At 41.9% G+C, this 25,626-nt stretch overlaps 1 protein-coding gene and 1 long non-coding RNA gene across 16 annotated transcripts in view; one reads left to right on the forward strand and one right to left on the reverse strand.

The window, feature by feature from the left end:
- LOC102548829 (uncharacterized) overlaps nt 1-25,626 on the reverse strand; it is a 101,667-nt gene that overhangs the window by 60,355 nt on the left and 15,686 nt on the right. For 6 of the 15 annotated variants that reach the window (XR_005491315.2, XR_005491308.2, XR_005491310.2 and 3 more), the window contains 2 exons: nt 7,215-7,362; nt 5,450-6,168 (listed from right to left, as the gene is read on the reverse strand). This is a non-coding gene — a long non-coding RNA (uncharacterized LOC102548829). Of the gene's footprint in view, nt 1-5,137; nt 5,169-5,449; nt 6,169-7,214; nt 7,363-8,979; nt 9,872-13,743; nt 13,862-25,626 lie in introns of those variants that run through there. The other 9 variants (XR_010056120.1, XR_010056123.1, XR_010056124.1 and 6 more) reach the window with 4 other exon arrangements.
- Nucleotides 22,241-25,338, forward strand: Ccdc54 (coiled-coil domain containing 54). The gene is made up of 2 exons (NM_001398860.1): nt 22,241-22,273; nt 24,151-25,338. The coding sequence occupies exon 2, from the start codon at nt 24,295-24,297 to the stop codon at nt 25,285-25,287; it is 993 nt and encodes a 330-aa protein (NP_001385789.1). The 5' UTR covers nt 22,241-22,273; nt 24,151-24,294; the 3' UTR covers nt 25,288-25,338.

The following is a 25,626-nucleotide window of genomic DNA, read 5'->3' on the forward strand; positions in this document are numbered from 1 at the left end:
GAGGGGAGAGCCATCCAATGAACAGGGATTCTACCATATCTTGACTTTCTTGGTAAAACCCTTATCAACATTGTTTTGGGGGAAATGGGACATAAAGTACACATACCATCAACCTAAAAATGATTGAATTTCTTTCTTCTAAGACTCAACTAGTGCTACTGACCCACCCTAGCCTTTTCCAAGATCACAGCTTAGTCCACAAACTTTGGACAGTTAACTCAATCTTGGTGAATGCTATGGCTTAATCTCTTTTTCTCAAACTTTGACTTTTTGTCATGGTAGTTCTGACTACCTGTGACTCTGTATTATATCACAGAATTTAGTTTATGGTTTCTTTTTTATGGGTCAGATTGCTAGAGTTTTCTTTCTTCCTATGAATCTAGAGGCCAAAGACAGACTTCCTTCTGCAGGATTTATGTATAATCTTGTTTTATGGCAGGTCCAAAAGTAAAAGTCCGTTATGTTAATTATAACATCATTTTGCAAGCATTTTTTTTAAGGTAGAATACTTGAAATGGTTATCACACAGAAGCCAAGTTAAAGGTTAAACTACTTATAGAAAAAAAACTGAATGAATAAAAATGCATACTTCTACTACTGGAAATTGAATGTTTTGAAATGCTTTTCCAACATAAATAAAATAATTAATCTCGCTCTTCTTTTTCATTATGTTCTAATAGTTTTATTGATGACTAATAAGTCTCCAGTGAGTCAGTGGCATAACATTATATTCTCATATGGAGATGAGTTGATAACTACAGCAGCCATTCATTTCAACATAAAGTTCTGGGGGTGGGAGAGAGAGGGAGGGAGAGAGAGAGAGAGAGAGAGGGAGAGAGAGAGAGACGGAGGGAGGGAGGGAGGGAGGGAGGGAGAGAGTAAGTGGTAACCAGTTATCTTAGGACTTATATTCTTCAGCTGTGAAACTGGCAGTAAGCCTCACCTGCTGACTCACTGTGAATGGAGTGTTCAGTGGGTGTTGAATGAAACGGAAGGCCAGAAACCCAGACTAAAACCTATGGAAGTAATTATTACTTTTAAAAATTGAAGCAAGTCATTTGTTTCTTTTCAAGATTAAAACATAGTCAAAGAGTTGGTATGTTTATAAAGAGAGGTGGGAGGTATTCCACACTCCTAGTAGCATTGTTCCAAATGGCTTCCTTCTGACTAGTCATTCAGGTATAACCATGGGCCTTTCTAAGCCTGCTCCTGTTCCCAAATAATGACATGGAGACTATATTTATTTACAAGCCTTTGGCCTTATAGCTAGGCATTGTTTGCCATTAGCTCACGTAACTCAATTATCCCTTTTATACTAATCTAAGTTTTGCCACATGGCTGGTTAGTTACCTCTCCTGACTTCCCAGACTGCTTTTTCCTCTGTGTTTCGCTGGCTCAATGTCTTGACTCATTTCCAGAATTCAGTCTCTCTCGAGAAGCCCCACCATACTATTCTGCTTTTTGTTATAGCCTTTTTACTTCAATCAACCAGAATGTGATGGGGAACACTATTTACAAAATGCTAAGGCAGGAGATGCTTAACGGTACCAAAATGCAGCCTGTAATTACATCTCTGCTAGTTCAGAAATCAGCATTTGGATAACACAGGAATAATCTTTACACAGTGCATAAAAACATCCTCCAGGTTTACATGTTAATTATGAAAACAGTATGATTGTGTCAAAACCATGAGTAAACTGTGCGGAACACAGAGGTTAAAACTAGAAAATCCCAAGGGACTGACCTGAGGCTTCAGTGTCACTTCAATTTGCCACCAACAGCATAGCTGAATGAGGTCCTCAATGGCCTTCCACACCCTTGCTAAGATACTGGTGTAAGCCCCGTTTGATTATGGGGCTTGGTGATATTTTACATCCCTAAAATGGTCAGGATCTGTGGCCTCTATTGGATGATATCTTCATTACTATATTTTTTCTTGTCCAGCAAGAATGGTGATCTGAAGGGTCATCCTTTAACCAAGTTCCAAACTAGACCTTATGGGTTCTGAGGGAACAAGATGTCTCCATCAAATCCCTCCCTTTAGGCCTCAGAAGATTCTGCAGAAGAGGAGGAAGAGAGACTGTTAAGAGCAAGAGAAGAGGAGGACTCTGAGGAATCAAGGTCCTCTAGACACAACAGGACTGGCATACATAAGAATATAGACTACAGCAGCATGCAGACCTGAACAGTCTGCTACTAAACCCTGAGCTGAAAGGAAAAGTAGACACAAGCCCCCATCCCTAACCCAGAAGCTATCTCCATTGATAGCTACTTGCAAATTAGCTTACTTCAAGAGTGTCTTACTTAGGAAACAATCTACTCTTAAAGACAGGATGCATTGTAAGCAGTAGACAGCCAACACAAAATAAAGTCAACAGCATTAATTGGAGATTCTTTTTTTTTTTTTTTTGGTTCTTTTTTTTTTTTCGGAGCTGGGGACCGAACCCAGGGCCTTGCGCTTCCTAGGTAAGCGCTCTACCACTGAGCTAAATCCCCAGCCCCTAATTGGAGATTCTTAATCTCTTGGGGAATTTTTCTTTTTTTCATTTTACAGGCCCTTTGCATATATATTATGGCTTCCAGTTTTGTGTTTTTTAAGGTATTCCTGTATGTATGAATGTGTGTGTCTCTGCATCTCTGTGTATTTCTTGAGCTTTACTTTTGGCTCTTTTTCTTGTTTGATTGTTTTGTCCTATCTTGATTTGTTTTTAATCTTATATCATTATTATTATTATTATTATTATTATTATTATTATTATTCCTTATATGCCAGTTAGTTTTCTAATGATTGGCAGAAAGGGTGTGGAACTAGATGTGAGGAGAAGCGGGGATGAACTGGGAGGTTCTTCTGGTAGAGACAGGGGAAACCATAATCAGAATATAGAGTATGAACAAAATCTACTTTCAGGGAGGGGGATGTTTGCCCGGATACCGGGAAAGGGAATAACACTCGAAATGTATATAAGAAATACTCAAGTTAATAAAATAAAAAATAAAAAAAATAATAATAATAATATTTAAATTTAAAAAAAATCTACTTTCAGTAAAAAGGGGGAGGGCTGGAGAGATGGCTCAGTGGTTAAGAGCACTGACTGCTTTAACAGAAGTCCTGAGTTCAATTCCCAGCAACCACATGGTGGCTCACAACCATCTGTAATGAGATCTAATGCCCTCTTCTGGTGTGTCTGAAGACAGCTACAGTGTACTTATGCACAAAAAAAAAATAAATAAATAAAAATTTTAAAAGGGGGAAAGGTCATGAGTTCAAGGGCAGGATAGCTGGACTCCATAGTAAGACCTCCTTTTCAAAACAAACAAATGAATCAATGCTTTCTTAGGGGCAACAAAAAGACAAAGAGACATAACACGACACAGCAGAAGGTTCAGTATTTCAAGTTATAGCTATGTAATGGGCTACATGGGAGCCTGTCTTTAAAAAGTTTATACTGGAATAGTGTATCAGTTAGTTCTCTGGAGGCACATAATTTATGGGTAGTCTCTATATAGTAAGGGAATTGTTATGATGACTTACAGTCCGTAGTCCAATTCCCCACAAAGGTCAGCTATGGATGGGAAGTCCAAGGATCTGATAGTTGCTCAGTCCCACAAGGCTGGTTGTTTCAGCTGGTCTTCTGTAGAAGGGGGTTCCAACAGATGTGCTGGCAAGTCCTTATGTAGGCCTCCAGCAGAAGGTGTGGCCCAGGTTGAAGGTGTGCACCACCACACCTGGATCTGTGACTTGCTTTGCCCAGATGACCTTGAACTCAGAGATCTCCTTGCCTTGGTCCCCTGGGATTCATAGCTACTATGCTTCAAGATCTCCATGCCAAGATCCAGTTCAGAAACTTGTATCTCCCAGACTCAAGATCTGGATCACAGGTGAGCCTTCCAATTCTGGATTGTAGTTCATTCCAGATATGGTCAAGTTGACAACCAGGCATAGCCATTGCAAATATTTAACATTTAGATTAAAGAGAGCTTTAACAGTACATCCCTCTCAGGCAATGCAGCAGTTCAGGCATCTAGCCAGCTAGAATACCCCATCATGCCTAAAATCACAAAGGCCTCTACATTCATAATCACCTGTGGGAGTTATTGGCTTCTTCTTAATATTTAATATAATTTTAATTTTAAAGTAATATTTTAAGGTTATGTTTAATAGCAATTTACTGGTCATTTGACTTCTAGCAAGTACTGAGCTGGCTCAGCAGAGTAAAAAGAAGTGCAGGAGGAGGGTTCTACCCTCAAGCAAAGGCAAGCATTGCACGTGTGCAAAGCTGAGGGATGATGGGGCCTTGTAAGACACAGCATAGATCAAGTGCATAGACACTGAGCAGGAAGACGTATCTGAAAACATCAAAGTGACAAGATTTCTGCCACATTGCTAACAGAAAGGGTATAGACCTTTCTGTGTTTTTCCTAATCCACCCTAGCAAAAAAAATAATAGATTACATGTATTGATTTCTGACTACTATACGGAACAGGCACCGTGTCGAATTCCTTAAATATCTTATTTAGTGCTCACAAAAACCCCAGAGGGTCAGCACTTTTAAAATTCCATTTTCTAGATAAAAGGGATTAAGAGATTGACTTGGGCTCTCGCTGCTAGAAAAAAAGGCAGAACACAGTCCTAGGCGGTGTTACCCAGAGAACCTCCAGCCCAAGAAGTAGCTGCTCCTGAGCATCTGGGCTGCCGCCCGTTTGGTCAGACGGAAACTCACCTTGGATAAACTGAACACAACACTGTACTCTGCTATGAGAACTCTTCAATGCGTGCGTCCACTGTCTTTATTTAAAAGCTTCATCCAAGCCTTTCTGGCTCCTTCTATTCAGGAACAAGCCAGTCCTTGGTGCTTCATCGTTCTTAACGTGCAGTTTCACACATAGTAACTGTTGGTGCAGTTCTTGTCACATGTGCACACACACACACAAACTTAGGACAATCCAAAACACACACACTAGATCCCAGCTATGGTATAGCAATAATTTGAATTTTCTAGTGAACGCATGAAGTTCAGGACACAGGTCCTGCTCCCCAGTTTATAGTTCGGGGCAGAGAGATGAAAAACGAACACATGAAAGGCAAACAAACAGCTCAAGAGTTATTCCACACACAAAAGTCAAAACGAAGCTCACCTCGGGATACTGTGGACGGCTCGTCAGGCTGCTGTAGAGAAAAGAGATTCCGTTGTTTGGATTGGTTGAGTTTGGGTTTGGTTGTTTTGAGAGTGGCTTTCTCTGTGTAGCCCTGGCTGTCCTGGAACTCACTCTGTAGACCAGGCTATCCTCAGACTCGGAGATCTGCCTCTGCTTCCTGAGTGCTGGGATTAAAGACAAGCAATACCACCTCCTGGAGAGTCTATAGGATTTTTCTTCCCTGTTTGTATTTATTTAACATGCATTCTGAATTAGGTACTTAACCGTAAATATGCAATTAAAACATTTACAAAATTTTGACAGATTTTTTATTTGCCATAAAAAAGAATGTTGATTGAATTTTACCAAATAATTTCTGATGTATTCAAGATGATTACATTTTTATTCTTTTTATTGATTATTTTATTTGTTTACATTTCAAATGTTGTCCCCTTTCCAAGTTTCTCCTCCAAAAACCACCCATCCTATACTCCCCTCCCCTTTGTCTCTAAGAGGGTGCCCCCCCCACCTACCCACTCACTCCTGCCTCACCCTTCTAGCATCCCCATTCGCTGGGGCAGCAAGTCTCTATGGGACCAAGGGCCTCTCCTCCCACTGATGCCCAACAAGGCCATTCTCTGCTACATCTATGGCTGGAGCCATGGGACTGTCCATGTGTACTCTTCGGTTGGTGATTTAGTCCCTGGGAGCTCTGAGGTGTCTGGTTGGTTGATATTGTTCTTCCAATGAGTTGCAAACACCCTCAGCTCTTTCAGTCCTTTCCTTAACTCCTCCATTGGGGTCCCCATGCTCAGTCTGATAGTTGGCTGTGAGTATCTGCATCTGTCTTAGTCAGGTGCTGTCAAGAGTCTCTCAGAGGACATCCATACTAGGCTCCCATCTGCAAGCACATCTTGGCATCAGCAATAGTGTCAGGGTTTGGTGTCTGCAAATGGGACGGATCCCCAGGTGGGACAGTCTCTGGATGGCCTTTTCTTCAGTCTCTGCTCCATTTTTTGTCCCTGCATTTCCTTTAGACAGGAACAATTCTGGGTTAAAATTTTGAGATGAGTAGGTGGCCCCATCTTTCAATTGGAGGCCCTGCCTATCCACTAGAGATGGTCTCCTCAGGTTCAATCTCCCCTCTGTTGGGTATTTCTGCTAATGCCATCCCCATTGAGTTCTGGGAGGCATCCCTGGTGTCTGGGACTTTCTAGTGGTTCTCCCCAGCTATTCAACCCCCACTGCTACATATTTGTATTCTTTACCCTGGCCCTCTTCTCATTCCTGATCCTGCCCCCCTTTTCCCTCCCACTCCCCTCTCTGTGAAACGAGCCACCAAGATGGCTCAGAGGACAAAAGGGCCAAGACTGAGGGCCTGACCCATGAGGAGTGAGCTGAGTCCTGTAAGTCAATCTCTGACTTCCACTCGCATGCTTTGTCATAGATGTTTGTGTTAATTTATGTATTACATTATTACTGAGTGGGGTGTGCCCTGGTGTATATGGAGAGGTCAGGGGGACGACCTTTGAATTCTGGTTTATCCTTCACCATAGGTTACAGATATCAAACTCAAGAATTCAAAAATCAAGGTCAAATTAAATGATCACATTCAAAAGTAGGCAGGCTTTCAAGGCAAGAGCTTTTAACCACTGAGCCATCTCCCTGGAGGGCAAACTAGTTTCAAACTCAGGTGTCTCGTGTAAATTAATGTATACCTAAGAAGCCACTCGCTACAATCATGTTGGGATTGTATTGTTTGCTTGCTCGCTTGTTTGTATGTCTGTATGTTTGTTTGCTTGCCTACTTGTTTAGAATAGTGACTTGGGTAGCCCAGACTAACTTTCAATTTAATACATAATTAAAGATGAACTTGAACTTCTTCTGATCCTCCTCCCTCCAACTGCAGAGCGCTAGGATTACAATTGCACCCCAGCACGTCATTTACGCAGTTCTGGAGACTGGGCCTACAGTGTGTGGGGGCTAGCCAAGCACTCTACCAGTTGAGCTATAGCAGCCCGAGCCCTCATGCTCTTATTCTCAGCATTATTAAGGAATGTATCTTTAATTAGCTTACGGGTAGCTTGCTGTTAGGAGACTGTTTCCTGAGTTCAGCCATCGCAGGAAGAAATTCCACTTGTCTGGCAGGATCAAGAAACCGAGTTCATGTTCCCAGGCCCCAGAACTCAATTCCTGTCCTACTTCCTTAGCTGTTTCAGCTTGATCTGTTAACCAATAAAGGACATAAAGAGGGAAGATCTTGTTAGTCCCTTATCTAAACAAAGGCGCACAGGTCATAAAGGTGCTGCCTGTCTTGACTTAATTGACTACTGCTGCTTCCCCCCTCCTTTGTTCTCTTAGAATTCCAGACTCCAAGTCAGAGTCCAGGAGGGGATCTGACTGCAAAAGCAGACCCAAGGACCCTGAAGCCAGGTGACCCAGGTAAGGCCGAGTCACCAACCTTAACTTCCTTGTTTAACTCCTCATGTCAAAATATGCAACAGCTGGGGTTGGGGATTTAGCTCAGTGGTAGAGCACTTGCCTAGCAAGCACAAGGCCCTGGGTTCGGTCCTCAGCTCCAGAAAAAAAAATATGCAACAGCCCACTCTGATCCCCTGGCTGTGTTCCCATCCTATAAAAAGTGTTACACAGTCTCCTTTCTTGGTGGTGGTTCCCATCCTGAACTGTCTGCCCTCCTGAGCACTCAGAAAACAAAGTGAGTTGTCTCGGCAACAATGCTAAGAAGGGAGCTGTAGTGATAGAAACCCAAATGCACATCCTGGATTCAGTGAAGAGCAGCATTGGGAATTTGTCTGGACGTGGATTATTTGTACATTTAGAGGAACTTAAGCACGCCTTAATAAATGGTCAGGCTCTAACTCCTGGATGATTTTGCATACTATGTGATAATTCACAATTAAATAGTCAATATTTAATTTAAACTGTTAATAGCCAAATACTAGATAACAATGAAGTGGTTTTTAAAAAAAAAAAAAACCCGTAAGTTTAAAAGCATATAAAATTGGCTTACATTACAAAAAGTGGTATATAGCAGAATTTTGACATTTAATAAATGGGATTTTCAGTTTTAGAATTCTGGAAATTGAATCTACCTTTGGAAAATGAGGCATCCTTCTCTACTGCTGGAATTGGAAATAAGATATCACAAAGTCAAGGACCCTCATTTCTGAAGATGGTCATGGAATCCAATAACAAGATAGCATGACTGTTCATTGAAGGAGACTAGATGTCATCTTTGCTCTGGAGTCTGAGTACCCTCAGATGTGTACACTTCTCTGCCCAGGCAGTTTCTCTACTTTCTATTTTTCATGGGTATTTACTCCTCCAAGAGTTAACAATGGAGCAGAACCAGAGTCTTCTGTTCATAAGCCCTGAGTTCCCCACACCATTTCAGAGCAACCCATCTGTACTAAGTAGACACAACTGAACATTGCCTAGGAAGGGACCACCTCCCACACATTGTAAATAATGCAACAGAAAATAATGGAAGGAGGGATGGAGAGTGAGAGCAGAGGGAAGATGAATCGTTCATGGACCTTAACCCTGGTAATAGATCGTTGGCCCCGTTAAGTTCTGGGGAGGATTTTAGACTGTTAGGAAAAAGGGATCACCATAAATGGGTTTACATAGCAGCTTGCTTTCTTCCAGAGTTCATAGACAGAAAGAACCAACAGTATTATCTACATTGGAGTTTCTGTGAAATCAAACCATCAACTCTAACATCTCATAGCTCATGCCCACTAACTTAAACACAAGGAATTTGGAAAATCCATAGAAATATTGAAGGAATTAAAGGCAGTTATCGAGTGCTTGTTTTTTACCTTCAGCATAGGCAGAGAAGGAATTTTTGAGATAGTCTTCACTCACTTCTGCCGCTTTTGTCCCAAAGACTCCATTTAGGCCAGTCTGGCAGCATGATCTGGCTTCCAAGCTCCCACTCAACTTGCTCCCTTTTTGAATAGGGTCAGGTAGTTTCACAGGACATGGGGTTTGCCATCAAGAAGCCCAGCTGGTCACTGACTTCTGGCCCTCCTTCTTTCTTAAAACACTATCAGTGGTGTTAAAAAGAAATCCCACTGCATTGAAACATCAGAATGAGGCCTTGCAGGATCAACATCACTGACTACAGTGAAATTAAAAGCAGAAATTTAGGGGAAGATGCAAGGAAGACAAAAAAAGGAAAAAAAATGAGGTCACCAGGAGCAGAGGAGCACACTGGTTTCTGTCTCTCACACTTTCAAGTGGCCTAGCTTGCATGGGAAAATGCTGGGTTACTAAATTTACTGGAATATGAAGAACGTTCTCCAATGTACAGTCTGAAGCACACTGCAGGCATTAATTAAACGTTTATCAAATGCCCGTGGTAGGTCAGGTTCTGAAGTATTTCTCAGATATTATTTCCTTGTATAATTCGATCTCTGTCGATAGTTTTGTAAAATGGTTATCATTCTTACATAAAGCAACAAGGCATAGAGATTTTTATGGAACAAGGAAATTTCAGGTTACAATTCACTGTACTCTTAAAAAGCAGGTATGTACAATTGTTTGTTATTTATGGAAGAAAGAAAAAGCAAGGTAATCAAATATGAATTATGAACCCTGTATCTAAAAACAAAAATTCAAACATGCATAGTTTTACTGATAATTTTAGGAAATCCCACTAGAGTTACCACATGTTAATGAGAGTGGAGCCATCTTCTGGTTCTTTGTCTCCTTAATAAAAAGAATTAAAGAAAAAATTCAAATGGCAGCTTGAGGACAATTTTTATTACAGTTTAGTAAGCCCCAGGGACAAGCTGTAAATCTTGGAAACTGCTCACAGGGGTAAAACAGATAAAAGGCCATGCCACCATTCGAGATAAACTGACATGGGGGTCAGCGACATAGCAGACAAGAAACCACATGTGGGGAAACTTCAGAGAAAGAGGAAAGCCCAAAGTGTGGGAAAGAAAGAGAGAAAGGAGAAACAGGGAGGCCTCACTGTTCTCAGTAATTTAGAAACGAAGGCAGGCATACAAAGCTGGATTATACTAGGATTTGGAATTCTGGGAAGGAAAAGTACATTATCTCATCCGAGGGATAATTACTCCTCCTTGCTAGGGGTGGTCCCTTAGCCAGATTATTAACCCAGTCCAACTAGGATGTTAGGTTTCCATTCATGCCAAAGCTTCCACTCTCTTGACCCAAAAGCAATAAAATTGTTTTCCCTTAATAGGCCTTTATTGCTGCTATAGCATTAGACTTCTCGAAACATAATTCACACTAACTAGGCTTTACTTGGGTCTTCTCCAAATTCCAAAGCTAGAGAATATTACTCAAGCTTATAATGACTGCCAAGTAGCCTGGGTTGTTGGGCACATGAGATACTTAATACCTTTTGCTATTTTCTATCATTGAAATAATGGGGGAAAGCACATAGCAGACGAGAGATCTAAAGTTTACTTATTTGGTGGATATGCCTTACATGTGTGGCAGCCATAGTCTTTCTAATACCCTATCCCAAACTTTAGCCCTGTCCCACACCCTCCTGAAGGCACAGAATTCATCCTGTTCCTGGAGGCAGGCAGGAGGATTCAGGGCGGGGAGAGGACAAAAGATATGAGGTGTAGAGGCCCAGCTCCCAGTCCCAAAGTCCACAAAAAAGGCAAGATGAGCCCCCTCTTTGGAGACAGAGATTAGTGACGTTGACTGTTGTCCCTCCTTTCTGAAATACAAAATCTAGAAAGGAGATATCACCATGTTATCTCTTTCTGAAACTCTCTCTCTCCCTCTCCCCCTTCCCCTTCCTTCCTCCCTCCCCCTCCCCTCCCCCCCTCCTTTTCTCTGCATTTAGTCTCAGGGACTTCACTACCCTATCATTTTATTCCCAGCCATCAGTAGGAAATAAGAAATGAAAAGACATAGCCCTACTGTGGGTAAAAGCAAGGAAACCTCTCCCAGCCACTCAATCATGTGTGCAAAATAAGCTAATGTGTGGCTGTAAATGATGTGCAGAGACAAAGGACAGACAATTCTCAGCAGTGAGTCAGGATTAACTACATTAATAGCAATGGTTCTATTGACATCTCAGAAGGAGACAAGCCAGGGCTGACTCACCAACCCACCGAGGTGACTCAGTACACGGAGAGGTTACTTGTGAAGGTAGGAAGGAGCGGACCCGAAGAAGGCTGAGGGAAAGTAACGGATGCTATACCTGATAATAACAGTGGGGCTGAAAGAGCACAGAAGAAACGTCAAAATTAAAAACGACTTAGCTACTTATCCCACAGTCTCATCTACCCTCCTCGAGCTGGGAAATGAGGTTCAAGGCTAGAGTGAGGCAAGTAAGCTGGAGGAGCTGTGGTAGAAATGTCAGCTCCCTGAGGCTGGGTAAGATCCAGATCTAAGGGCTAACTTAGCATTTGGAATCACGGCTGCTACAGTCTCTCCCTGCAGACTATCTGTATTCCATGATAAAATAGCCCCATAGGAAGAACAACAACAATATCAACCAACCAGACCCACCAAAGCTCCCAGGGACTAAAGCACCAACCAACGTGTACACATGGGGGCACGCATGGCCCCACCTGGATATGTAGCAGAGGATGGCATTGTCTGGCATCACTGGAAGGGGAGCACTTTGGTCCTATGGAGGTTCAATGACCCAGGGTAAGGGAATGCTAGGGTGGTGAGGTGGCGGGAGTGGATAGGCAGGAGGGGAGCACCCTCTTAGAGGCGGGGAAGGAGAGGGGATAGGGGAGTTATGGAGGGGAAACTGAGAAGAGGGATAATATTTGAAATGTAAATAAATACAATAACCAATTTTAAAAAAGGTATTTTGTTTCTCAGTGTCTTAGTTTGGGTTTTATTGCTGTGAAGAGACACTATGACCAAAGCAACTCTTGTGAAGGCAAACATTTAATTGGGGCAGTGTTAGTTTTAGAGGTTTAGTTCATTATCATTATGGTGGGAAGCATGACATCTTGCAGGCAGGCTTGGTGCTGGAGGAACCAAGAATTCTGCATCTGTATCTGAAGGCAGCAGGAGACTCCTCTGCAAACAGACAGGATGAGACTATCTTCCCCATGGATATAGCTTGAGCTTATATATGATTCCTCAAAGCTTGTCTCTACACTTCCTCCAAGAAGGCCACACCTACTGCAACAAGGCCAAACCTCATAATAGTGCCACTCGCTATGGGACAAGCATTCAAACACATGAATCTATGGGGCCATACCTACTCTAACCACCACCCTCAATTATTAGCTACTTAGCAATGAAGTCAGGATATGTAATTTTCCAGCAATGACTGACTCCTACATGGCTATTACAGAAACAGCATATTTCCAACCCAACCACCAAAGACACCTTTATCACCCTCCCACTGGTATTCAGTGGCTTTCCATCAGAGGTTTGCAAGGGACTCCTGGGGTTTTGCCACTTCTCTTGCCTCTGGTTTTTACTAGCAATGAGGCATGAGACACTGCATAAATATGTGTTGACAGTCCAGAGGTTGTTAGCTTGCATGGCAGAGTGAAGAACGCACCAAACAGAGCTCTGACTTCATAGTTCCCCCCACATAGAAGCCTCAGTCACAGTAGCAACTGTTCAAATCTTAGCCACAAAGAATGATTCTTCCAACAGACATCATTCCTGAGTCACACATTTCCACAGTGGTCACTGTCAGCACTCCACATAGTCTAAGTATTGAGCTAAAACATCTAAAAGGGGCCAAACTCATCTACAGCAAACGCTCATGGATGAGCTGTGGATCCCAACAGACCCTTGCCTGCCCTTCTCCAACTGCTGGATTTTACCCTGGGAGTAAACTGTGGTTCTCTGGATGGTTGAGGAGGTAGAACTGGAAAGGTCTAGAAAGTACTCTGAAATCGCACGTTAATCTGTGCATATGTTATCTTCTGAGAAAGCATGCAAAGCTACCATGGCGTTCTCCAAGTTTAAGATCCTCTGTATTACCCATTTGTAAGTGGTCAGCCACATCACTTTCATGATAATTACAACGGGCATGTAAAACTCCAACATATAACAACAAGGAATGGCATTGCCAGGCCTAGCAGTCTTTTGTGTTTGGAGGGCAGGCAGTAGTATGCATGAATATGCACATGTACATATGTTCCTTTATGTCCATGACAGAGATTCACTGAGCCTACAGGTCAACATTATTTTTGGCCAAGTGGCCAAGTGGAAGCCAGTGAGCCCCAATCATCTTCCTGTCCTGTCTCCTGTCCCCTGCCACTTTGCTCAGTGCTAAAGTAAACACCATGGGTGGTCACGCCAAGCTTTTTGAGTATAAGCTGAACTCAGGTCTTCATGCTTTAATAGCAAGTACTCTTACCTACCGAGCCATCTCCCCAGACCCTATTCCCATCAGTTTGCTTTTTTAAATTGCTATCAAAATGGCTGTAGTGGTTTGAGAAGTTTAGCCCCCATAGACTCATGTGTTTGACTGCTTGGTCCATAAAAAAAATGGTATTTTAGGAAGTGTGGTTTTATTGGAGGAGGAGTGGCCTTGTTAGAGGAAGTTCATCATTGTGGAGGTGGGCTTTGGTCTTAAATATTTAAAGCATTCCCAGTGTGAAACAAACCTGGTCTCCTCCTGGCTGCCTGCAGATCAAAACGTAGAACTCTTGGCTCCTCCAGCACCATGTCTGCCTGCAAACAGCATGCTTTCTACCGTGATGGTAATGGACTGAATCTTTGAAACTGTAAACGAGCCCCGATAAAATGTTAGTCTTTATTAGAGTTTCCTTGGTTATGGTGTCTCCTCACAACAATGGGAAGCCTAACGAGGCAAAACATAAAGTCCAATGACAGCTTACTCATTTAAGGATATAAAATGACCAACAGTTTCAGCCAGCTTCTGGTGATTTCACTACATACCATGAAAGAGACCCCGGAAACTTCACTAGGATGAGTTGCAATTGTTATGCCAGTTACAGTGCAGAACCTTGACTATCAAAGCCCAAGTCATTGACCTATATGCTTAATAGAACAGCCTTGTGGATCTACATTTCTGTCATTCGATACTAAAATACTTCAAGACCGTCAGTAAACAAGTCAAATTTCCAAGAAGAGATGGACCCTCCCAAAAGTTCTGAATCTTAGAATTAGACATCTACAAATCCTTATTTTTTGTATTCTGGTTGGCTTTTTTCATACTAGAAATATCTGCAGTGGCAGAATACAGTTTCAAGGAGGGAGATTTTAATAAATATTTAAAACAGTGAATAAATACTTCCTCTCTTAGATCTCAGTTGTAAAACCCTGGGTTGGAAATGAAGGGAGATGGGGAGAGGAAGAAGCTTCATTTTATTATTGCCTTTGGGTGCTACTTATTTTGTATGTAATCAGCGTAAGGAGAAAGAATACATCTAGAAAGTTAAATAGCTCCTTGCAATCTAAACCCATGCAGGAACAAGGATGCAGGTAGCTTTAAACAAAGAAAGGAAATTATTCTAATATCAAGCTATTGAAGAAAACCACTACAGAAACAGAACACAATGTTATTTCGAGGTTCTTCGGTGAGGGGAAAGGTATGGATTTAAAAATTAGATGTATTAGACGTTTTAAAGTTAATCCTTATGGGCCTCATCAATATCTGTCCGTGCATTAGTGCTGCTCACGGTACGGATGAAATAGAACGGAAAATAATATGACTAGGACAGAGAGTGTATGACTAGAAAAACAAAAACAAGGGTCTAGTGATAAACACTTGTTTACCCCACAGAGACACTGGTACCAATCCCCTTGGAAATAACATGCGATAACAATAGATATTTTTCAGAGTGGGAACTATCAAGGGAAAAAACACCACAATGTTTCACATCATGACCTTTCAAGTTTTCAAATTTTAGAGTATGTAAAAAGCTAGCTCCCTGGATTTTGTAGTCCAACATACTATCAAGCATAATGCATGAAAGCCCATCACAGTTCCTCTAAAATATTAAGACTGCCATATCATAGGAACATGCTCACATAGTGAGGTCCACGTTCTTTATAATTAGGAACTTGAAAGAATGCAGGTAGCTTTAGACAAGGAAAGGAAATTATTCTAATATCAAACTACTGAAGAAAAACACTACAGAAACAGAACAGGATGCTAGTCGTACTTTATGATTTCCGGATCTGTTTACAGTCTCCTATGTGATTACTACTTGTTCTGTGACTGTCTTCCTTTTTTACGCAGTGCAATCAAGAAATGAGACGGAAAGGTGACACTGTGCTGTATTCATCAAATAATGTTTTCTCAAAAAGAAAAAAAAATGAGCCCTGCTAAATGATTAAAACCCAGGGAAACCAGGTGTGTTGGCTAGATGGGTGCACTGTGCTTCCTTGCCGGTTCCACTGGGGGAGAGGTGAGTGATTACGCAAAACACAGCTCTTTCGTTTTCTCGCCCCCTTTCCGGCCATTTATTTTTATGACTACATCAATTCCACACATCGAGACCTAGAAGGCACTGCAAGAGGAGTGTCAATCACAAGACAAAGCAAGCAGAGGTGTAAAGGTAATATTTGAGAAGTGAAACCAAGAGATGAAGTTGAGCATTACGGAAACCAGGCAACCTCATATAATATATTACCAGGGAAAACCAAGCATAACAGAAGGGTGGGAGGAAGGGGGCAGGAGAGAGAGAGATGACATAAAATACTAACGTGCCCCGGAGTTCTGGAGCTGAATGGTGAGTGGTGCGTTTAGATAAGGTAGGGAGAGCTCCTTTTAAATTTGGAGTTCATTATATAAGATGACATATAAAGAGATAAGTACTTGAGTACCTAAACAGAGGACAAACAAATTCCCCTGCAACCCTGCAGGGGCCGGGAGAATACACTGATTGCCTTTGTTTCTCTGGAGGCCTTAATATGCCACACAGGGGAAGTATACCACATACCTTAGCCACCTCCAGAGTCCATGTCATTAACCTCAGGGCTGTTACCATCATTACTGGCTCTGCCTTTACCTTTGCCATATCTGTTTCCAGGCAAATAATTACCATCTTCTCCCTCCTCTCCATTCACCCCTTCTGCCACTTAAGTGCTTCTGGCCTTTGGGGAAGCAATTAATGAATCCCTGTGGCTGAAGTCGTTAAATGACACTGGAGGAACTGAGGAAAGTTATTCCTTTTAGAGGGCTAGCAACGTATGTCCTATCACCCACAGAAACTGGCCTAAAAGAAACTCAGTGGATTCCTTGACAATCATCCACAAGTATATTCATTTATTCATTCATTCACTAATTTATTCATTCATTGATTCATTGGATAAGACTTTTAAGTACTATACAGATAACTTGGCATCACTGGGTCCAAACGCCCAGTACTCACAATTTAAGAGAAAAAAATTTTTCTGGACTCATAGTTTCATAGATTTCAACACAAAAAGTGGGTCAGTCCCTTGGATTTGAACCTGTGATCAAGCAGAAGGGCATGACAATGCAAGGCGGAGGTGGCTCCTCACCTCGTGCATTGAAGGAGCAGGAAAAATGAACAAAGGGAACTCAAATCAGATTGTGCCTCCAATCAGCCCCTGCCTTCCGCAGTTTCTCCTGCCTCCTAAGGATCCATCTGCCTATAAATCTATTACTGCAGCCTACAGACATGGTTCAGCAGCTAAGAGCACTGGCTGCCCTTACATGGGTTCCAGACTGGGTTCCCAGAAAACACAAGGTATCTCATGACCTTCTGGAACTCCAGTTCCGGCAGAGCTAAAATCCTCTCCTGGCCTCCCATGGCTATCATTTGCACATGGTGCACACGAACTCTGAAAGCAGGCATGTGAAAATGAACAATTTTAAGAAAATAGCATAAAATCAACTATGGTTTAATCCGATGATTTAGTCAGAATCCTCATGATCCTATCACGTGCCATAATTCTGTCACATGGCAACGATGCCTTTGACACATGAGTCTTTTTGTAGGGATGGTACTTCATATCCAAGTCACTCCAAACAGAAATCATATCTTGGGGTTTGTGACAAGGCCTGGTGGGGTTGAACGTGTCTCCTGGGGCGTTCATTGATTAAGTGCTGATGGGACTGCCCAGCATTGGCAAGCTAATATGTGAGTCAGTGACAGGTAGATACTCAGCCAGTTAGGAGCACTAGAAAGTGAGAAAATCTGACCAAGAAGGGAGGGACAGCATCGTGGAGGGCTAGATGACTCATAAAGGACGTACACAAGTTTGCTAGGGCAATAAATAGTAGAGCATTCCAGAAACAGTCCACACAATTTTAGAAGCAGTGTGGGAAGGAAACCAGCATGACCAATTGTGTATCTGTGTGTATACATGCATCTGTATTGAGCCTGTCCTAGTGGCAGAGTGTGTTCTAAGCCAGTGTGTTACTACTGAGCAACCGGACTCTCAAATATCACATGAAAGGTAGTTGACCTTCTATCTCTTCACTAAATATGTTCACCATACTGTTTTGGCTTCTGGCTTCATACAGTTTCAATAGTACTGTCAGCGACATGTATTTTCACGTGTGTCACGTCTCTCTACAGACTGTGTATCACTCTACTGCTTTACAAACATTATGCTTGTTCCTCCTTCCCTATCTTTAGTCAGTGTGGTACATCTGATTTTTTTTCCCAGTCTCTATATTTTTCAAAGCTAAAGTGGAAAAAAAATAGAAGAAAATTTCACCTTCAGACCATTCATCGATACTTGGCTTGAGTAAACATCAGATTTAAGCTCCTTGATTAATAATATTCTAATTCTCTAGGGTTAGCTACTCTGATCATTTGAAAGAACTTCCTGGTGGAAGGAGTGAGTTCTTGTAAATCTGGCCACATAATTTCACAGGCAAAATAAAAGACCCAATAAATGCTTCTACTTTTAGACCACTAAGACCATGTGAGTAATAGATTACTACAGGTGAACCATAAACTCTCCCAGTAATGCCCAGTTGCTAATAAAAGCCTTTAACTATCCCCATTCCCTTTTACATGTGTACACATGAGAAAGAAGGTTAGTTAGAGTGAATATATTTTATACAGTCTTGATTCTGTCATAATAAAGTTATAACCATTACAACCAAATACATCAGTATCTTGGGATAAGTAGTATTTATTATTAGAAACTCTTCTCTAGAGGTCATCTCGTGCCATCTGCCTGACCACATTCAGTGAGCAGTCCTGTGTGTGAGGAAATAGCCTGCTGGTTTGTCTGCCTGCTGAGGTCCTTATTACCAAAGCATCTCATCCACTTGCCATACCTACTCTCTATATGGGTCATAGTGAACGAGAGAAAGAAAGACAAAACTGGAAACTGAGGAAGTTACTTCAGCCAAAGCTTCAAATGCTTGACTATTTCCTTCTTCCATTTGGAGGAAGAAAAGTGAAATGTCTAGGAGGGAAGGGGAAAAGACCACCCTTCCATTGAGCACTTTAATTTCCAAATCTATAGAATAGGTTCAGGTATCATCCCCTTTACACACTTCGGAGGAAGGCAGCCATGTGTCCATGAGAACAGTGAGCAATGGGATAGCCTTGAACTCTAACTGTTCTGGCTCCCCACCATTCCCAGGAAAGCCACAGCACTCCTGGGAAAACCATCCTCTTACGGCGCACTTTTGCTCAGAAGACCTCCCGCTAACCTCAAGCTGCTTCATTCTGGACTGCCTGTGTACCCTGGCATGAACTCTAAGAAAGGAAGTCAGCTGGCTTCCTGTTTCCCACTGACTTGTCCAACTTCACCAAATCAGCATAGACAGGACTTCCCGGGATGCCATTCAGTGCCTAACAAGCCCCAAATCTTGTTCCAATATGTGTCAACCACAGCTAGACAGGTTTGTATGAAACAGGCTAGATTAATATTTCAAGAAGTAATCAGAACCCACAAAATTGTTTTTATTGTTGTTAAAAATTGGATACCTTCCCAAGGATCTACTATTAACGTAGCTCATTTTTACTTAGGAGTTAGAACTAATCCAGCTCCTAAAATCTTTCCAAAATTCTGCTTCAAACATCTTTATTAAATAAAGTATCTAGATAAAACTTTTGTGATCTCATATTGCTAAGTAATTTTTAATAAAAAGTTTTGAAAAAACAAATGTCTACCTTCTCCTGAGTTATGACAAATGTGCACATTTTTTAATTGGATATTTTATTTACATTTCACATGTTATTCCCCCTTCCCAGTTTCCCCTCTAGAAACCTCCTATCCCATCTCCCTCTCCTGCTTCTATGAGGGTGCTCCCCCACTCACCCACTCCCACCTCCCCACCCTGGCATTCCTCTAAACTGGGGCATTGATGTCTGACAAGGCCATCCTCTGCTACATATGCAGCTGGAGCCATGATTAGCTCCATATGTACTTTTTGGTTGGTGGTTTAGTCTCTGGGAGCTCTGGGGGATCTGGTTGTTATTGTTCTTCTTCCTATGGGATTGCAAACCCCTTCAGCTCTGTCAGTCCTTTCTCTAACTCCTCCATTGAGGTTCCTGTGCTCAGTTCAACGGTTGGTTGTGAGCATCCACCTCTGTATTTGTCAGGCTCTGGCAGAGCCTCTCAGGAGACAGCTCTATCAGGCTCCTGTCAGCATGCACTTCTTGGCATGAGCAAAAGTGACTGGGTTTGATGTCTGAATATGGGATGGATCCCTAGGTGGGAGAGTCTCTGGATGGCCTTTCCTTCAATCTCTGCTCCACTCTTTGTCCCTGTATTTCCTTTAGACAGGAGCAATTCTGGATTAAAAATTTGAAGGTGAGTGGGGGTCCCCATCCCCCAACCAGGGGCCTTGCCTAACCTCTGGATATGGTCTCTGCAGGTTCTCCCTCCCCTTTGTTGGGCATTTCAGCTAATCTCATCCCCATTGGGTCCTGAGATCCTCTTCCTTTCCTGGCATCTGGGACTTGCTAGTGGCTACTCCTAGTTCCCCAACCCCCATTCCTATTTTGTGTGGCAGTTGAGATCAAACACAAACTCTAGAACCAGGATATGGAATGTGAGGTCTTTGCCTGCCTACTTTTTAGCTGTATCACCACAGGGAAGTAGCGTACGTTCTCTGAACTTCACATAAATAGATGGTATTTGTAACCACGTGCTATGGTTGATTTTGTCAACTTGACAGGATCTAGAATCACCTAAGACACAAACCTTTAGGTATGTCTGGAAGTTCCTAGATTGGTATGATACAAGTGGGAAGGACCACCTTAAATGTGAGTGGGACCATCTCTTGGGCTACAGCCCTGTCTTAGATTTTAAAAAAAAGCAGAAAGCAAGCTAAGTACCATGTTAAGCTAAGTGCTGTGTTTCTGTCTCTCTGCTTTCTGAGTGCAGATGCAATGTGACCAACTGCCCCATGCTTCTGTGACCATGGCTTCCTCACCATGGTGACCTGATGCTCAAACTCAGAGCCAAAATGATCCTGCTGCAAGTCTCCTTTATCTGGTAGTGTGTGTGTGTGTGTGTGTGTGTGTGTGTGTGTGTGTGTGTGTGTGTGTGTGTCAGAAACAAATAATACATACACTGTGTCTCAGAGTATAAGTTAAGTGAGACTTGGCTGGGTTTAGCCTGGTTGGAGCAGTTGCTGCAAGCAATCACCCCAATTTGAGAATCCTTAAAATGTGCGACTATATTATCTATGAACCTCCTCTTCCAAATGTATACAATATTAGTGAAATTAAATTTGACCATTAGTGGGACATCTAATTAAACATTTATTGTTTCAGTCTTACAGCTTTCATTTAGTATGTTGAGCCCATAGTTTGTTTATTTTGCTCTCTGGTCTCAGACACTTGTATTGGCCCTAGAAATCTTCACAAGGTCTAAACACTGCTCCTCTGGAAGCTGACGGATAGAATGGCATAGGCCCAGGTAAATAGGACCATGCTGACCCTAATCATTCTGGCTTCAATCCCCATCCCATTGTAGCCTGTTTCCTGGAGAACATTTTCTTTTCCCAGCAAGAGTTTGGAAAGATAGCTAGCCATTTCAGAAAGAGCCAAGCAGCAATTCATAGACAGAGGGATGCAAAAACCCCAGGTACTGTCAGTGAGCCAAAATTCTTAAATCACTTTTGGCTTGGTTCAGAGTCTATACCAAAATCTATGCCAAGACTGACCCTGCAATTTGGCACAAATGAAAGAAATAGTGACTTAGTAGCAGGTTTGTAAATGACATTAATTTTTTAGTCCCCTTAAATAGAAAGGATTGCTTCACAAGAGACATTGGTATCCGGTAACATGCCATTTTGATTCTAAAGTGTTTAGGCTTATATGTTCAAAGAATAAAACTTTACCTCAATGCATCATATGGACAAAATATTATTCAGTATTATTAAAGATTTAGATTTCCAAGAGGCAAACTATTGCCCTCAGAGGCAATAGTTCTCAAAGTGTGGCAGATGGTGAACCTTGAGAGTAGAGATATTTCAAAATACTAGAATATCACTTGCCTTTGTGACTTGCACTTTGAAAATGCATTGCAAATGCAATGGTGGATTAAGCTGGTTGTCCCTCAGGACATAACAAGGTTGTAAATCAGAAAGGACCAATGGTGAATGTATTCTGTACCACCACTCAAGTGTAGAGGGAAAAAAAAGATGTAAGAAAAAACAATTTCACTCAAAAAGTGTTCTTGATGAAGCAGTATAAAAATTCCCATTAAATCTCAATGTTTTATATATCACATGATGTGGGAATACAGATAAGCGTTTCTGATTTCCAAAGTCTGGTGGTTGTCTGTGGGCCTCTGTGCTGGAAGTTTTCCGTGGAGATCTCTGGTCAGTTGGGTTCTCGGGTCCAGGAGAAAGGAGAGCTCGAACAGGTGTTGTTCTACCTCTTCTTCAGGCCAGACTTAGCCAACAGGAGATGACTATCCGGTGAGGGTGCAGGAGGGCTTCTGGCAGTGACTGTGGGAGAGCAGATCTCTTCCCCAAGCAGCGGTGGTACAGCTCTTATGACAGAAGCTCTCAGACAACAGATGACAAAGTAATTTTTGCACACCTTTAATTCTGAACATGACCCTTAAATACAGTTTTTGGGTGGGTCAACTCATCTACATATTCGGGGGCATAGGCGTGGTCCTGTGTCTATGACTGATCTGTCTTGAGCCTTTGTGACCTATGGTCACATCCTCACCTGTGGAGAAGGGGCTTGGGGCATTGCTCTACGTGACTTGGTATGTCTCAAACTTCTCTACAGAGGTTTGGGGGTGGGGGGCTGCAGCTAGTGAGACCCTGATCTGGGAGGTTGGGAATTCACCTATTATTGTTTCCAGGGATTTGACCTGTCTTGACCAGGAATCAGGGTACCTTTCACAACTCACCACCCCACAGAAATTTTTGAGTTAGGCTAAACCAACCCCCTTTCTTAGGAAATGCCATTTATATCTATACCATATAAATGGCAACAAATTATGGCAACCATGCTTGGGGCATTTGGTAACCCTTTTTTTTTTTTTTCGAAACGGGGATATGGGAAGCCTGACGTTTGAAATTTAAAAGAAAGCAAACTTGGAAAGTTTCAAGCTTTTAAGCTAAAATTACAATTTTGAAAGATTTGCATCTGCCATAATATTTCACAATCCTAAAGGGCTTTCCTAGTGACATTGGAGGTGATATAAATGAACATGATGCATCTTCGCATGTGTGTGTGTGTGTGTGTGTGCGTGCGTGTGTGTGTGTGTACAAAAAAAGAGGAGGAGAGGCTACACTGACACAGGCAGAGGAAGAGAAAGGGTGTCTATTCTTTATAGCTCTACCTTATTCCCTTGAGACAGGGTATCTGCTCCTGAAATGTCCCTGTTTAGGTTAGCTGTACACAGCTCTCAGGGAACATGAATGACCATGTGTAGCTTTTTGTTTTTACATGAGTGCTGGGAAATCAATGCTTGCACAGAATGCCTTCTTATCAACCAAGCTATCTACCCAGCCCTGTGACATTTTCTTATTGTATAATAAAAATGAACAAATATTTAGAAGATATACATAGTTGAATTAACTACAATTCCCATGACCACCTAAGAATATGAAATTCATTGATCTGACCTAAGATTACACATCTTAGGTATACAACTTTTTGGTGTACACCAAGATTCATATGGTAAACCACTTCATTAAAACTACCAGTTGTCAAGTTGTGCAGAATAAGCAATAATGGTGTTAATTCACTAAAAAAGACCTACAAGGCCAATCTACATCTCACAAATGTAGAAACATGTAAGAATATTAAGTATATTCTGTTAGTTTAGGCATTTTATTTAATAAATTTGTTTTGTTTTTGTGGGTGAGAGTTATTTACTCCTGGCTGTCCTTTAACTTAGTGTTTACATTGTAGGATTGCCCCAAACTCACAGAGATTCCCCTGCCTCTGCCTCCTAAGTGTATTCCACCATGCCTGTCCTAATCTAGGAGTTTTAAACATTTACACGTATATAAAACAGCGTGTTACTCTTTTACATTTTATTTCTGTAGAAGGTAGAATTATGGTTAGGGAGTCAGGATGTTTGTCTAGAATTCCCAAAGCCCTGGGTTGGGTTTCCAGTACCACATAAATTAAATGTTACCAGTGTGACCAGTGTTAGCACTTGGTAGGTGGTGGCAGGAAGATTAGAAGTTCCAGTCATCCTCAGCTGCATAGTTTTAGACAAGGCTGTGATAAATGAGACGCTGTCTTAAAAGAAACAAAACTAGCTATTTTCCATAAAATATACGTATTTTGTGCTGCATGTAATGAGTTCTTATTTAAACTTAGGAAGATCGTAAGACTTTCTTAATTTGTAATATGGAATATAAATAAGTATAACTCACATAAGCAAAAGCTCTGTGGTTCTCAATCACTTTGCAAGTGAATAAAAGAACTCATCCTGTGACAAAAATGTTGATACCCGCCATGCTAGTTAGCTTAGCTGTGGTCTAGACCAGTGGCCATTGTGACATCACTATCAGATAAGGACCACAGGAAAGATCACATGCAGTAGGCTGTTAATCACAAAGTTCTGAAGTTAGGCTGCTTGGAAGAGGTAAGCCATTTAGCCTGCCTGTTGCTTCCTTTGAGGTTCTCCACAGGGTATTTAATGATGTGACAAAGAAAGAACTCCAGCAAATAAGAAGAGAAAAGCCACACCTGCATAAAAATCGCTTCTTTCCATGATTCCAGTCATGTGTCTCAGCACTTCGGGTCTTATGTCTCAGTAAAAACATGTACAGATTTCACACCAAAAGAGTAAGAGTTGCCGCTGGGCAGGTGTGGACTTCAAATCTCCACAAGATCAGACGATCGCTTAAAAATGTTTACCAGAAATGTAAGTCCCGGCACTCATATTCAACCAACTACCCAACAACGGCTTCTTACGATTGTGACCAAGATACTCTCAGTTTGAATGAAGAAATGAGTCTAACATTTATGCTCCAAGACATTAAAACGGGACAAATGGAACTCCTCAGCCAAATGACTGACATTGTCAGTGCAATATCAAATATCCAGGACAAGGTCAACCATTATCAGAATCAGATGGAAGCCCTAGAAACCAGAATAAACATCAGCGAAGACAGACAAGCTACAAGCAACAAAGACATCCTCTCCATGAAAGAAGATATCAACACTCTAAAGAAGAAGATGACAGACCTGGAAAACCAGAATTCTTACTCCAGCGTACACTGTCTAGAGGTCTTGGAGGGAGAAAAAGGTAAAGAAATTGCACAGCTCCTCCAAAAGCTCTTACAACCTGAAACCACGAAGGATACGGCCACCTCTTCAGACACCGTCATCTCTTCAGCAGAGCCAGAGGGAGCGCCCAGTTACCCAGAGCCCACTGATGAGCTTAAGAAAAACACAATGTCGTCTCAGCCTATAATAACGCTGAAGAAAACGAATAGCCTCCAAAATGCATCAATGGGTTGCAAACACGTAAGGCCAAATATTTATATTTACCCTGACTTCAGTACATGGATCAAGCTCACTTTTGTTCATGGAGGAAGTTGGAGATTTTTCCTTAATGCCACCAAGTTAGAGGAATTCATCCAGTGGCTTCTGTCTAGGCCAATGATCCTTCCTGAGGAACCACAAATCATACCCCAGAGAGACTATGCCTTCATTGGACCCATTGAGAGGTTGGCCACAGTTTGCCTCTCTCTTTTCAACTATGTTTATTGCCTTTTTGGTTCCTCAAAAGAGGAAATAACTCGACTTTAGAGTTATTTCCTGCTTGGCTTGGTACAAAATAAATGTAGCCTGTTTCAAGTAGTCATGTGTGTCTGTGCTGTGACGTCTAGTTTGCTGGTTGTGTGTATGCCCACGGCCCACTAAGTTCCCACACATACAATGTTGAGTTGTATCGGTCATCTTGGTGGACAATTGTGACCCACTTTATACCAATGTCTTTGTCCTCTCACAAGTAGTTCATGAAGACTCATCCTGTGTCTGTTCTCATAAGTAATCAGAACCAAGAACGAAAGAGAAAATGGAATTGGGAAACATTTGTCAACTTCCACATCAGTCCTGGTGGCCTTGGCAGATAAAAATCTGTGATAT

The sequence above is a fragment of the Rattus norvegicus genome, chromosome 11, assembly GCF_036323735.1.
Source record: "Rattus norvegicus strain BN/NHsdMcwi chromosome 11, GRCr8, whole genome shotgun sequence".
In the NCBI taxonomy this organism is placed as follows: domain Eukaryota; kingdom Metazoa; phylum Chordata; class Mammalia; order Rodentia; family Muridae; genus Rattus; species Rattus norvegicus.